The 13,748-nt window shown below is 56.3% G+C and overlaps 1 protein-coding gene across 3 annotated transcripts; it reads left to right on the top strand.

Moving 5' to 3' along the window:
• Positions 1-1,067: 1,067 nt before the first annotated feature.
• LOC119952054 (protein sprouty homolog 2) lies at positions 1,068-13,384 on the top strand. 3 transcript variants are annotated; one of them, XM_038775549.1, is made up of 2 exons: positions 1,068-1,578; positions 10,065-13,384. In XM_038775549.1, the coding sequence occupies exon 2, from the start codon at positions 10,114-10,116 to the stop codon at positions 11,020-11,022; it is 909 nt and encodes a 302-aa protein (XP_038631477.1). In that variant the 5' UTR covers positions 1,068-1,578; positions 10,065-10,113; the 3' UTR covers positions 11,023-13,384. The 3 variants fall into 3 exon arrangements, with proteins under 3 accessions (XP_038631477.1, XP_038631478.1, XP_038631479.1); XM_038775550.1 differs by lacking the exon at positions 1,068-1,578 and adding an exon at positions 1,843-2,021; XM_038775551.1 differs by lacking the exon at positions 1,068-1,578 and adding an exon at positions 2,444-2,659.
• The last annotated feature ends 364 nt before the right edge of the window (positions 13,385-13,748 follow it).

Raw genomic sequence — 13,748 nt, 5'->3', positions numbered from 1 at the left:
TCAATTTTTTCCGACGAGTCGGCGAAGGGGGGCATAATCCCTATTCAGAAAAATAAATCATACAACCCAGTTAACAAAGCAGTTTATATAAAAGGAGATGTTGAAGAGATGGGTGTTTAAAACACGTGATGGTTTCAGTTTATTGGAACGCTATGTTTTGTTCTCTGGTGAGTTAGTCAGTAGACGAGAGATGAAAGTTGACTATTGTAGCGGCGCTGTAAGAAGGTTTGCAGCGAATAAAACTCACGCCAAATCCTGTCTCTGTTGGACAAGCAGTTCAGAGGCTTTGTTAACCTTGTGACCCCCCGGTCAGTGTCAAACTGAATTAGGGTCCCCTCCTCTGTACCCTGGTGTGATATGTTGGAAGATGATTGAGGAGAATGGTTAGGAGCGAAAAGGGGCTGGGAAATGTGTCTTGCAACAGTCATTCAGACATCTGCAGAACCAAATCATACCACTTGATGACGGCAGCACCCCCCCCCCCCCCCCCTCCACACACACACACACACACACAACCCCGTCCACAGACCCGATACCGACCGGTGAGATTTAACATTTTGCAAATCACAGACAGATTTATTACAAGACTTGGATGCAATCAGCAGCCGGATCTCTCCCGTTGAGGTACGATTAAGACCCCAGAACTTCATTGAACAAAAAATGTTTCGAAATTTCAGTGTCAACGAGAAAGCACTTTGCCAATGAGGCGGACGGGAACCCCGGCTTTCTGTCCCATTCAGGTAGTGCTAACAGGTGGGGGAATCCTCAGCATGTGTACAGAGTCAGCACGTCTGCCAGGAATCCAGAGAAGATCAGCATATCTCCCCTCTCTCTCCCTCTCTCTGGGCTTATCTCAGTTTTAAATTCATGAGTAATGGCTTTGAACAGATCGAACATATTAATCAATTCTGTTGAAATGTCTGTCTCTTGCCCGAGTACATTTTGAACACTGTCTAAATCGCACTCTGTGTGAATTAGATTCTTATTTTTCCTTTGAAAGATGATGTAAGTCTGTACAGGAGAAGAAATCGCGGCAGTTCCAGCGCTCCCAATAGTTTGGGGGGTAGGTCTCCACTAAAAGGTTGCTCGCTCTGCCCCCGGGCACACAGCCGGTGAGTGAACAAGCTCGCTTTAAATACTTCACCAATGGCCCACAACCGGATGCGGAGGAACCTCTGGGACGGCAAATGGCCTATTCGATTTCACGTGGATGACGCCATTTAGCCATGAGCTATAACCGGGCAAATCCCTGTACAACTGAGGAGAGTGTGGAGCCGGGATGGGAGTGTGTGTGGGTGTGTGGGCGCGGGCATTATTGCTGTCCTTCCTCTCCTCCTGTCGCCTCTGCATTCGTGCATTGAGCCGCTAGCAGAGCTGCGGGACTGGGGAAAGGGGTCTGCTGTTTCTCCCACTTCCCACCTCATCACTGATCGCTGACAGCCCAGGGACACGGCGCCCTTCACTCCGGGAGCTTGTCATTGATCGGATATAGTGGCTGCACTTGAGGCAGAGCAGACAAGGTTACTGCCACACTGTACCCAGCGGCATCGCAAAGGAACAGCTCCCATCTTCCGCGAGGTGAGCACCACAGAATATGACCTGGTTTAATATCTATCCCCTTCCACCGTGTCTGCTGTACGCTTAACTTGTTCAAGACTGCAGTCGGAGATCTCTGCAGGGTTAACACGCATTTCGAGCAATTGCAACAAAAAAAAACCCCTTTCCGATCATTGATCACTTATCCCTCAACAGCAAGGGATTGCATTAAACTAGACCCGGCTGCAGCGTACTGTTACTGCTATGAAGGGAGGGGGTGAGGGGTGGGGAGGAGGAGATAATATTTAATATCGATCAAAACCTGAGTAGCCTCATTTTAATGTAACTCTGCATGAGGAAACGGATCCAGCCACATCCATTACTCAGTCTGGAAAGAGGCTGAAGGCAGACTTGGGAAGTTTACTTACCGTGTTTAATGTGAACACTGGCAACTGGCGGGACAAAACCTTCACCTGAATTTCATGGTAAATGTTTAACTTTTTTTTAACTGGGACGGGGGGCGGGTAGTGGTAAACAGACGATTTTCTTCCTTAAAGGATATTGGTGGTCTACTTATTTTTGCAATTTATGCATTTATTTTTTTTGCATTTATATGTTTGCATTTACAATTTTGCTTGAGATGGACCTTGTAACCTTCATTTAAGTGACATGTTAAGGTGACACCCGGGGTGGGGATGAATGGGCATGTTGGAAGTGCTCTTCGAGTTGGGTGGGATCTGGGTTTTTTGGGGTGGGGTGGGGAGGGGGGGGGGGCAGTTGGGGGACCCACTCTGCTATATGTGGTCCAGTTAGGGCGGTTGGCTGTGTGTGTGTGTGTGTGTGCGTGATCAGCTCATGGCGCTGTTTAATGGCCCTGGTACAGTATTTGACTTTTCCGCATGTAGTATCCATTTCAAGCCAGCTTTGCTGTATCGGATTCGGTGCATCCGGAATTGCAAACTCGCTGCCATTCAATAGCAATTGGAAGAGAGTGCTGCTCCTCCGGGTCCCAGCGCCCACCGCTACTTTGCTCCAGCCTGACTCCTGAAGCACACATCTCCTGGAATAAAAGCAGAGGGAGTGCTGCAAAGTACTCATCGGCCGGGGGCCACTCCGGGATCTGGTAGGGAAATTCTCCTGAGTTGTGGTTACCCATTTCACCCCGCTTTGAAAATTCGGTGGAGTGCGATGAGAATATTTCTTTCGGGAGTGGGCAATCTCTCTTAACTTTTACAGACCATGGTCTTGATTCAGTCCCGGGCCGGATTAATCTTGCATCCATATCGGTGGATGGTTTATTTTGGAGGGATAACACAGTGCGATGTCAGCTCCCAGCTTCCTGTCTAGGGAACCGTATGGGGTTTAAAGTGGGATTGGAGAAGCAGCTGGACACAGGCTCCAAGTGTGTGAGGGTGGAGCCCTTAGATTGGGGAAGTCTCGATTACCCACTTTTAGCTGGGGCGGATAAAGGGGAGCATTTCATCTCTTTGGGAAGGCAAATAGATTGGGTCAAGATAAACAGAGAAAATTGGTCATGTGCCAGCTTTTAGTTGAAGTGCCACCTTCATTATATTGACTGAATGTCACCCAAACCATTGCATGTTTGCCCATTTTGAGACCGAATAGTGCTCCAGATAAGCGCAGGGTGTACCATCCGTACAGCTCCGCACCACTGGATGGTGCCAAGTTCATGCCAATCTTTCCTCCCCTTTCACAGGTCACAGCTCGCAGTCTGCGGCCTGGCTGAAGGTTAAACTCGGGCTGCCGAGGGAGGCTGTGTGTGTGTGTGTGTGTGGTCACTCTGAACAAGCAGGAGGCTGAGCCGCGGGTTTAAACACATGGGCCTGCCCACTATTGTAAATGAAGCCATGTGGGCTCTGCCCTGGGTGGCATCTTTCTGGGCAGGGTTGTTGGATAATTCGATTGTGTGTTCCAGTCTGTCACTCCTGGGGCAATGTTTTGACGAGACCCTCAAACCGTATCCCCCCCCCCCCCGCACCCAACACCGATGATTTAATGCCTCCCCCCCCCCCCCCCCCCCCCGCTCCCCTTGCACTAGCCAAGCTGGATTTGTTTCAACATGCCCCGTTTCATGGTACCAGGCATGGAAAAGGGAAAAGGAGATGGTGAAGGTACTGAGAGGGGAGTTTGGGTGGAGGTACTGAGGGGCTGGGGTATGGGGGGGGGGGGGGGGGGGTCAATGAGAGGGCTGGGGTATGGCGGGGTCAATGAGAGGGATGGGGTATGGGGGGTCACTGAGAGAGGTGGGGTGTTAGGGAGATACTGAGGAAGGGGTATGGGGGCAGTAACTGAGAGGGCTGGGGTATGGGGGTCACTGAGAGGGGTGGGGTATGAGGGGAGATACTGAGGGGTGGGGTATGGGGGTGGTCACTGAGAGGGCGGGGGTATGGGGGGGGTCACTGAGAGGGGTGGGGTATGGGGGGGTCACTGAGAGGGGTGGGGTATGGGGAGTCACTGAGGAAGGGGCATGGGGGCAGTAACTGAGAGGGCTGTGGTATGGGGGTCACTGAGAGGGCTGGGGTATGGGGGTCACTGAGAGGGCTGGGGTATGGGGGTCACTGAGAGAGGTGGGGTATGGGGGTCACTGAGAGGGTTGGGGTATGGGGGGGTCACTGAGAGAGGTGGGGTATGGGGGGTCACTGAGAGGGGTGGGGTATGGAGGTCACTGAGAGGGGTGGGGTATGGGGGGTCACTGAGAGAGGTGGGGTATTAGGGAGATACTGAGGAAGGGGTATGGGGGCAGTAACTGAGAGGGCTGGGGAATGGGGGTCACTGAGAGGGGTGGGGTATGAGGGGAGATACTGAGGGGTGGGATATGGGGGTGGTCACTGAGAGGGGTGGGGTATGGAGAGTCACTGAGGAAGGGGCATGGGGGCAGTAACTGAGAGGGCTGGGGTATGGGGGTCACTGAGAGGGCTGGGGTATGGGGGGTCACTGAGAGGATTGGGGTATGGGGGTCACTGAGAGGGGTGGGGTATGGGGGGTCACTGAGAGGATTGGGGTATGGCGGGTCACTGAGAGGATAGGGGTATGGGGGTCACTGAGAGGATTGGGGTATGGCGGGTCACTGAGAGGATAGGGGTATGGGGGTCACTGAGAGGGCTGCGGTATGGTGGTCTCTGAGGGGCTGGGGTATGGGGGGGGTCACTGAGGTCCTGGGGTATGGGAGGGTAACTGAGAGGGCTGGGGTATTGGGGGTCACTGAGGAGGCTGGGGTATGGGACGTCACTGAGGGCTGGGGTATGGGGGGTCACTGAGAGGGCTGGGGTATGGTGGCCTCTGAGAGGCTGGGATTTGGGAGGGTCACTGAGAGGATTGGGGTATGGGGGTCACTGAGAGGGGTGGGGTATGGGGGAGTCACTGAGGAAGGGTTATGGGGGCAGTAACTGAGAGGGCTGGGGTATGGGGGTCACTGAGAGGGGTGGGGTATGAGGGGAGATACTGAGGGGTGGGGTATGGGGGGTGGTCACTGAGAGGGCTGGGGTATGGGGGTCACTGAGAGGGGTGGGGTATTGGGGAGATACTGAAGAAGGGGTATGGGGCAGTAACTGAGTGGGCTAGGGTATGGGGATCACTGAGAGGGGTCGGGTATGAGGGGAGATACTGAGGGGTGGGGTATGGGGGGTGGTCACTGAGAGGGCTGGGGTATGGGGGTCACTGAGAGGGGTGGGGTATGAGGGGAGATACTGAGGGGTGGGGCATGGGGGTGGTCACTGAGAGGGCTGGGTTATGGGGGTCACTGAGAGGGGTGGGGTATTGGGGAGATACTGAAGAAGGGGTATGGGGCAGTAACTGAGAGGGCTGGGGTATGGGGGTCACTGAGAGGGGTGGGGTATGAGGGGAGATACTGAGGGGTGGGGTATGGGGGGTGGTCACTGAGAGGGCTGGGGTATGGGGGTCACTGAGAGAGGTGGGGTATGGGGGTCACTGAGAGGGGTAGGGTATGGGGAGTCACTGAGGAAGGGGCATGGGGCAGTAACTGAGAGGGCTGGGGTATGGGGGTCACTGAGAGGGGTGGGGTATGGGGGGTCACTGAGAGGTGGGGTATTAGGGAGATACTGAGGAAGGGGTATGGTGGTAGTAACTGAGAGGGCTGGAGTATGGGGGTCACTGAGAGGGGTGGGGTATGGGGAGTCACTGAGGAAGGGGCATGGGGCAGTAACTGAGAGGGCTGGGGTATGGGGTCACTGAGAGGGGTGGGGTATGGGGGGTCACTGAGAGGTGGGGTATTAGGGAGATACTGAGGAAGGGGTATGGGGGTAGTAACTGAGAGGGCTGGAGTATGGGGGTCACTGAGAGGGGTGGGGTATGAGGGGAGTCACTGAGGAAGGGGCATGGGGGCAGTAACTGAGAGGGGTGGGGTATGGGAGTCACTGAGAGGGGTGGGGTATGAGGGGAGATACTGAGGGGTGGGGTATGGGGGTGGTCACTGAGAGGGCTGGGGTATGGGGGTCACTGAGAGGGGTGGGGTATGAGGAGAGATACTGAGGGGTGGGGTATGGGGGGTGGTCACTGAGAGGGCTGGGGAATGGGGGGTCACTGAGAGAGGTGGGGTATGGGGGTCACTGAGAGAGGTGGGGTATGGGGGGTCACTGACAGGCTGGGGTATGGGGGGTCACTGATGGGCTGGGGTATGAGGGGTCACTGAGAGAGGTGGGGTATGGGGGGTCACTGACAGGCTGGGGTATGGAGGGAGTCACTGACAGGCTGGGTATGGGGTTCACTGAGGGGTGGGGTATGGGGGATCACTGAGAGGGTGGGGTATGGGGGGTCACTGACAGGCTGGGGTATGGGGTACACTGAGAGGGCTGGGGTATGGGGGATCACTGAGAGGGTGGGGTATGGGGGGTCACTGAGAGGGCTGGGGTATGGGGGGTCACAGAGGGGTGGGGTATGGGGGGGTCACTGAGGGGGCTGGGGTATGGGACGTCACTGAGAGGACTGGGGTATGGGGGGTCACTGAGAGGGGTGGGGTATGGGGGGTCACAGAGGGGTGGGGTATGGGGGGTCACTGAGAGGGCTGGGGTATGGGGGGTCACTGAGTGGGATGGGGTATGGGGGGTCACTGAGAGGGGTGGGGTATGGGGGGTCACTGAGAGGGCTGGGGTATGGGGGGATCAATGAGACAGGTGGGGTATGGGGGGTCACTGAGAGGGGTGGGGTATGGGGGGTCACTGAGAGGGGTGGGGTATGGGGGTCACTGAGAGGGCTGGGGTATGGGGGGATCAATGAGACAGGTGGGGTATGGGGGGTCACTGAGAGGGCTGTGGTATGGGGGTGACTGAGAGCTGGGGTACAGGGGGTCACTGAGAGGGGTGGGGTATGGGGACTCACTGAGAGGAGTGGAGGATAGGAGTCACTGAGAGGGGTGGGGTATGGGGGGGTCACTGAGAGGGCTGGCATATTTGGGGGTCAGTGAGACAGGTGGGGTATTGGGGGTCAGTGAGTGGGCTGGGGTATGGGGGGTCACTGAGAGGGTGTAAAATTGGGGGTAACTGAGAGAGCTGCGGTATGGGGGGTGACTGAGAGGGCTGGGATATGGTGGTTCAGTGAAAGGGGTGGGGAATGAGGGCCATTAAGAGGGGTGGGGTATGGAGGGGTCACTGAGCGCTGCGGTATGGGGGGTCACTGAGTGGCCTGGGGTATGGAGGGGTCACTGAGAGGGGTGGGGTATGGGGGGGTCACTGAGAGGGCTGGGGTATGGAGGGGTCACTGAGAGGGGTGGGGTATGGGGGGTCACAGAGGGATGGGGTATGGGGGGTCACTGAGAGGGGTGGGGTATGGGGGTACACTGAGAGGGGTGGGGTATGGAGGTCACAGATGGATGGGGTATGGGGGGCCACTGAGAGGGGTGGGGTATGGGGGGTACACTGAGGGGTGGGGTATGGGGGTCACTGTGAGGGCTGGCGTATGTGGGGGTCACTGAGAGGGGTAGGGTATGGGGGTACACTGAGAGCGGTGGTGTATGGGGGTCACAGAGGGATGGGGTATGGGGGGCCACTGAGAGGGGTGGGGTATGGGGGTACACTGAGAGGGGTGGGGTATGGGGGTCACAGAGGGATGGGGTATGGGGGGCCACTGAGAGGGGTGGGGTATGGCGGTTTCACAGAGGGCTGGGATATAGGGGGTCTCTAAGAGGGCTGGGGTATGGGGGTCACTGAGGGTGGGGTATGGGGGTCTCTGAGAGGGCTGGGGAATGGGGGGTCACTGAGAGGGCTGGGGAATGGGGGTCACTGAGAGGGCTGGGGTATGGGGGTCACTGAGAGGGCTGGGGTATGGGTGGTCAATGAGAGGGGTGGGGTATGGGGGGTCACTGAGAGGTCTGGGGTATGGGGGAATCAATGAGAGGGCTGGGGTATGGGGGTCAATGAGAGGGGTGGGGTATGGGGGGTCACCGCGAGGCTGGTGTATGGGGATCACTGAGAGGGCTGGGGTATGGGGGTCACTGAGAGGGCTGGGGTATGGGGGGTCACTGAGAGGGTTGGGGTATAGGGGCACTGACAGGGGTGGGGTATGGGGGATCAATGAGAGGAGTGGGGTATGGGGTCACTGAGGGTGCTGGTGTATGGGGGTCACTGAGGGGGGGTGGGGTATGGCGGCACTGAGAGGGTTGGGGTATGGGGGGATCTCTGAGAGGGCTGGGGTATGGGGGTCACTGAGAGGGCTGGGGTATGGGGGGTCAATGCGAGTGGTGGGGTATGGGGGGGGTCAATGAGAGGGCTGGGGTATGGGGGGTCACTGAGAGGGCTTGGTAATGGGGGGTCAATGAGAAGGGTGGGGTATGGGGTCACTGAGAGGTCTGGGGTACGGGGCCACTAAGAGGGTGGGGTATGGGGGTCTCTGAGTGGGTGGGGTATGGGGGTTACTGAGAAGGGTGGGATATGGGGGTCACTGAGAGGGATGGGATATTGGGTTCACTGAGAGGGGTGGGGTATGAGGGCAATGAGAGGGGTGGGGTATGGGGGTCACTGAGAGGGGTAGGATATTGGGGTCACTGAGAGGGTTGGGGTATGGGGTGGTCACTGAGACGGGTGGGGTATGGGTGCAATGAGAAGGGTGGGGTATGGTGTGGTCACTGAGAGGGGTGGGGTATGTGGGCAATGAGGGGTGGCGTATGGGGGGTCACTGAGAGGCTGGGGTATGGGGGTCTCCGAGTGGGTGGGGTATGGGGGGTCACAGAGAGGGCTGGGGTATGGGGGGTCACTGAGAGGGTTGGGGTATGGGGGTCTCTCAGTGGGTGGGGTATGGGTGTCACTGAGAGGGGTAGGATATGGGGGTCACTGAGAGGGTTGGGGTATAGGGTGGTTACTGAGGGGTGGGGTATGGGGGCAATGAGAGGGGTGGGGTATGAGGTGGTCACTGAGGGGTGGGGTATGGGGGCAATGAGAGGGGTGGGGTATGGGGTGGTCACTGAAAGGGGTGGGGTATGGGGGGTCACTGAGAGGGTGGGGTATGGGGTGGTCACTGAGAGGGGGGTATGGGGCAATGAGGGGTGTGGTATGGGGGGTCACTGAGAGGCTGGAGTATGGGGGTCTCTGGGTGGGTGGGGTATGGGGGTCACTGAGAGGGGTGGGGTATGGGGGGTCACTGAGAGGGGTGGGGTATGGAGGGCCACTGAGAGGGGTGGGGTATGGGGTGGTCACTGAGAGGGGTGGGGCATGGGGGCAATGAGGGGTGGGGTATGGGGGGGTCACTGAGAGGGGTGGGGTATGGAAGGATCACTGAGAGGGGTGGGGTATGGGGGGTCACTGCGAGGGGTGGGGTATGGGGGCAATGAAAGGGCTGGGGTATGGGGGGGTCACTGAGAGGGGTGGGGTATGGAAGGATCACTGAGAGGGGTGGGGTATGGGGGGTCACGGAGAGAGGTGGGGTATGGGGGTCACTGAGAGGGGTGGGGTATGGGGGCAATGAGAGGGCTGGGGTATGGGGGGGGGGTCACTGAGAGGGGTGGAGTATGGGGGGTCACTGAGAGGGGTGGGGTATGGGGGGTCACTGAGAGGGGTGGGGTATGGGTGCAATGAGAGGGTGGGGTATGGGGGGGTCACTGAGAGGGGTGGGGTATGGGGGGTCACTGAGAGGGGTGGAGTATGGGGGGGTCACTGAGAGGGGTGGGGTTTTGGGGGGGGGTCACTGAGAGGGGTGGGGTATGGGGGGGTCACTGAGAGGGGTGGGGTATGGGGGGGTCACTGAGAGAGTAGTGAATGGGGGGTCACTGAGAGGGTGGTGAATGGGGGGTCACTGAGAGGGTGGTGAATGGGGGGTCACTGAGAGGGTGGGGTATGGGGGGTCACTGAGAGGGGCGGGGTATGGGGGGTCACTGAGAGGGGTGGGGTATGGGGGGGTCACTGAGAGAGTGGGGTATGGAAGGATCACTGAGTGGGTGGGCAATGGGGGGTATTGTGTGCGAGCTGGAGGATTCCTCCTGAAGGAGGTTCCAGTGTACTGGCTGGGTGGCTATTACCTCTGTAACTTGCTGATCCCTCTCTCTCTTTGTGCCCTGTCCCTAGGTCTGACCAATGTGCACTCAGCCCCCGGGCCTGCACCCAGCACCTTCAGATGGAAACGCCAGCAGCGCTCCCCTCGTCCCTCTCCCTCCAGCTGGCTCACGACAGGGGGCGGCAGCGGGTTGACCCTGAGCCCGGGGACGTGCAGCCGGGGCCGGTGCTGTCGATCGATCAGATTCGGGCAATCCGAGCCAACAACGACTATGTGGAGCGGCCCCTGATCCTCCGGGCAAAGATCAAGGCAGGCAGCCCGCCCGGCTCGGGCCAGAAGTGGGAGAGGGCGGCCGAGCCGAGCCTGGCCGTGCTGGAAACTCGCTCCTCAGCCCAGCTTCATCAGCAGCTGCAACAACATTTGAGCAGGTCAACGAGCACGGTGAGCTCAGCTTCCCGCAGCAGCAGCACCTCGGAGCAGAGGCTGCTGCTCAGCCTGAGTTCGTCTCCTTCTGGCCAAGGGATTATCAGGGCGCAGCCCAAAGCTGACCTCAAAGGCGATTTGAACAAGGTTCCTGGCGTCGAGGACTGGAGCCAGCACTCTTTGCGGTGTGAGCAATGCGGGAAGTGCAAATGCAGCGATTGCACGGCTCCCAGGACTCTGCCTTCGTGCTGGCTCTGTGACCAGAGGTGCCTTTGCTCTTTCCAGAGCGCCCTGGAGTATGGCACTTGTGTGTGCTGTGTCAAGGGCCTCTTCTACCATTGCTCGAGCGATGACGAGGACAACTGTGCGGACAACCCGTGCTCCTGTAACCCAGGCCACTGCTGCGCCCGCTGGACCGCCATGGGCATCCTCTCCGTCCTCTTGCCCTGCCTGTGGTGTTACCTGCCGGCTAAGGGATGCCTCCGGCTCGGCCAGGGCTGTTACGACGGCGTCAAGCGACCGGGCTGCAGGTGCAAGAACTCAAACACCGTGTGCAGGAAGTTCTCCAACACAACGTGTCCTAAAACCCTGGAGAAACCTTTATGACCAAGGCCCTCCTGCTAAAATCCGCGACCAAGGTTAACTAACCCTGTGGAAGTTCAGAAGGCACATTCTCCAAAGCTTCGCTTGGGTGAGGTTGGCGAGGGGAGATTACATTGCTTCTCACGCCCAGGCCCCCAGGACAGGCGCAAGATGATCTGACGTGGCTGGGTTGCTGAACTCTCAGTTGGAAGTTTGAATACAGCACCTTCCTGATGACTCGCTCTACAACTTGAAGTTTGAGCGTTTAAAATCTACCCAGGGAAAAGGGACCGTCAATCCCCTTCATATTAAGCACCTTTCGTGTGGGCCCTTCCTATGTTCATTACAGGCTCCAGTCAGTTCATTTCGCCCACAAACTTCCCATCGTGATATATCTCAACAATATGAACAGAAGGACATTTGATTACCAACCCCCACCCCCCCCCCCCCTCCACAAAAAACGAAGCCCCTCACCAGTCTGAACGATGACCATCTGCCCATCTCCACACAATGGGAGTTTCTTCACCTGACGCCCAAGGACCTGGTGGCAATATCTCCTCCACCCCCCCCCCCCCCCCCCCACATGCCCACCATAACTCCCAGTGCTGGGACCCCGGAGTAGCCATTGCAGATGGTCTGTCCACAGTAAAGTCACTCAACTTCTGGGAAAACCATGCAAATTGTCTTCACTATCGACGCATTAAATATTTATTGCTTGGCTTAGAAATGTGATACGGTCAACCGGAAATATATTCTCTCTCTCAACCGCCAACACCGTTCTTATTGACATATTCGCGCAGTTGAGTTGTAGAATTAAGTTTGAAACCGTTTTGATTCTTTGCTCCCTGGATCCTGAGGGCGATGGGGGTTTTTTTTTTTTGAAAGGGTGGTGTTGGAGGTGGTTCGGGAGCGTACAGAACAGAAAGCTGATGGCTCGCAGGGAGAACTGTCGCCTTCACGATTCATGTCCACTGGGCAAGGTTCAGATTGACAGGAGACTGAGCGTTCGGCGTGTTTTCATGTCTGGATGGTACTGGGTGGTGGGTGGCTGGGCAGGGGTTGGGGGCTGGGCAGGGGTACTGAAGAGGGTTACTTCCATCTATGAGAAAGTGCTGGCCTCACATTATTACTGGTGCTGAGTTGCACAATGCCGATGTGCTGGTGAGAATGCCCCACACTCACTCACTCTCCTCCCTCCCTCCTGGAGCATAAGACCATAAGACATAGGAGCAGAATTAGGCCACTCGGCCCATCGAGTCTGCTGCGATCTTCACCCACTTTTACCCTGATGTGGAGTTCACGGCACAGTGGCATTTGCCATTTTGAATCGCGCTACGTTCCTGATATTTGTCAATGGCGGGGGCATCTCTGCTGTATCACGCTTTGCTTTGTCATGCATTATCAGGGAAGTGGTTTTGGTGACCACATTATTTTAGTATCCACAGGAGCAATGGGACACCCTAATCCCATTTTTCGATTATAATTGACTTCCTTTAGTGATAACCGTCCACTCACTGTAAAGTTAATCACTGTGGAATACCCGTTCCACCCTATTCATTGTGAAAGATAGTCAAATTAAACCCCACTCCACTCTAAAGCCCAGTTATAAAACCCTCGCTGTAGTTCCACTCATGATAAGTTTCTCTGTTCCATTGTTGTTCATGATGAAAACTGGGTTCAAAGATATCCAGACGCAACCTCATTCGCTGTGACCCTCAGTTGTAATGGTATATCACAAGACAACTGGCCCTTGATTTGTCGGGGTCTTCTCTCTAAACGATTCCTAGTCCCTTGCAAAATCAGAATTTGACCCTTGAGCCATGCTCCGACCAGGTTGGAGTATTTCTGGGAGGTAAGCCATGGGTAGGTTCATTTGATGTTTCATTAGTGAAAGTTTTGGGCTCACAAACAAACGGACGTGCCGGAAACAGCGGAGGATTACACTGCTGTTTACTCAGAAATGCATTAACTACATCCCATTGTCCCGTTCCTTGCAAAGGAGTCTTAATATTTATTTGTCATGTAGTGTGCCGCTGTACAGACCCGCTTCCTGCTGAGAGGAAGCTGTTGTTGTTCATGCCTTTTGTCAATTACAACTACCTGGCTGTCTGCGAGATTGCGTACGGCCAAGTGCATGTAAACTGGAGAAATGTGAAGTGGCAATTGCTGTACCGTGTGTTGAGTAGCCCATCCCCCCTCCCCTCTCCCCCACCCCCCTCACCATTGCGTGCCACAGAAGGCAGCTCTGAAGTCCAAGATCCTCTGGGGGATGACACATGGACAATGGAAGCAGTTTGCAGGAAGGCGCCTCCTGTCAGGATAGTTTGTGTGAAGTTTGGGAATCGCTATCGGAACGAAGTGGACATTTCTTCGGGGGGGGGGGGGGGGGGGGTGGGAGTTGTGATTATTCCAGCGGGGTTAACGTAGACAGGCCATTAACACAAAGCAATTGTTTCACGTGTCCCCAGGGATTAACTGACCTTCCCAGTGTGAAATCGCAAAGAACAGTAAGGGTAGATTTAAATGCCTCCCTGCAGGACCTTTAATCCAAACGGTTTCTTCAATTCTGTATTTGTATTTTTAAGCATGAACATTCCTGGAACAAATTCTGTCCTTTATGTAAACCTGGACCTAATCATTCATAACACAGACTGGCCCACGGTGGGCATAGTAGCCAAAGGGGCCGCTACTTTCTTAGCATTGCCTTATGATTACATCGTGGATGGCAGCTCATGGTTTTCCTAGAAGTT

Source organism: Scyliorhinus canicula, chromosome 17 (assembly GCF_902713615.1).
Source record: "Scyliorhinus canicula chromosome 17, sScyCan1.1, whole genome shotgun sequence".
In the NCBI taxonomy this organism is placed as follows: domain Eukaryota; kingdom Metazoa; phylum Chordata; class Chondrichthyes; order Carcharhiniformes; family Scyliorhinidae; genus Scyliorhinus; species Scyliorhinus canicula.
This window is presented reverse-complemented; position numbering and strand designations above follow the sequence as displayed.

Coding starts and splice junctions, on each gene's coding strand:
- LOC119952054 (XM_038775549.1), top strand. CDS start 10,114: ATGGAAACGCCAGCAGCGCTCCCCTCGTCCCTCTCCCTCCAGCTGGCT.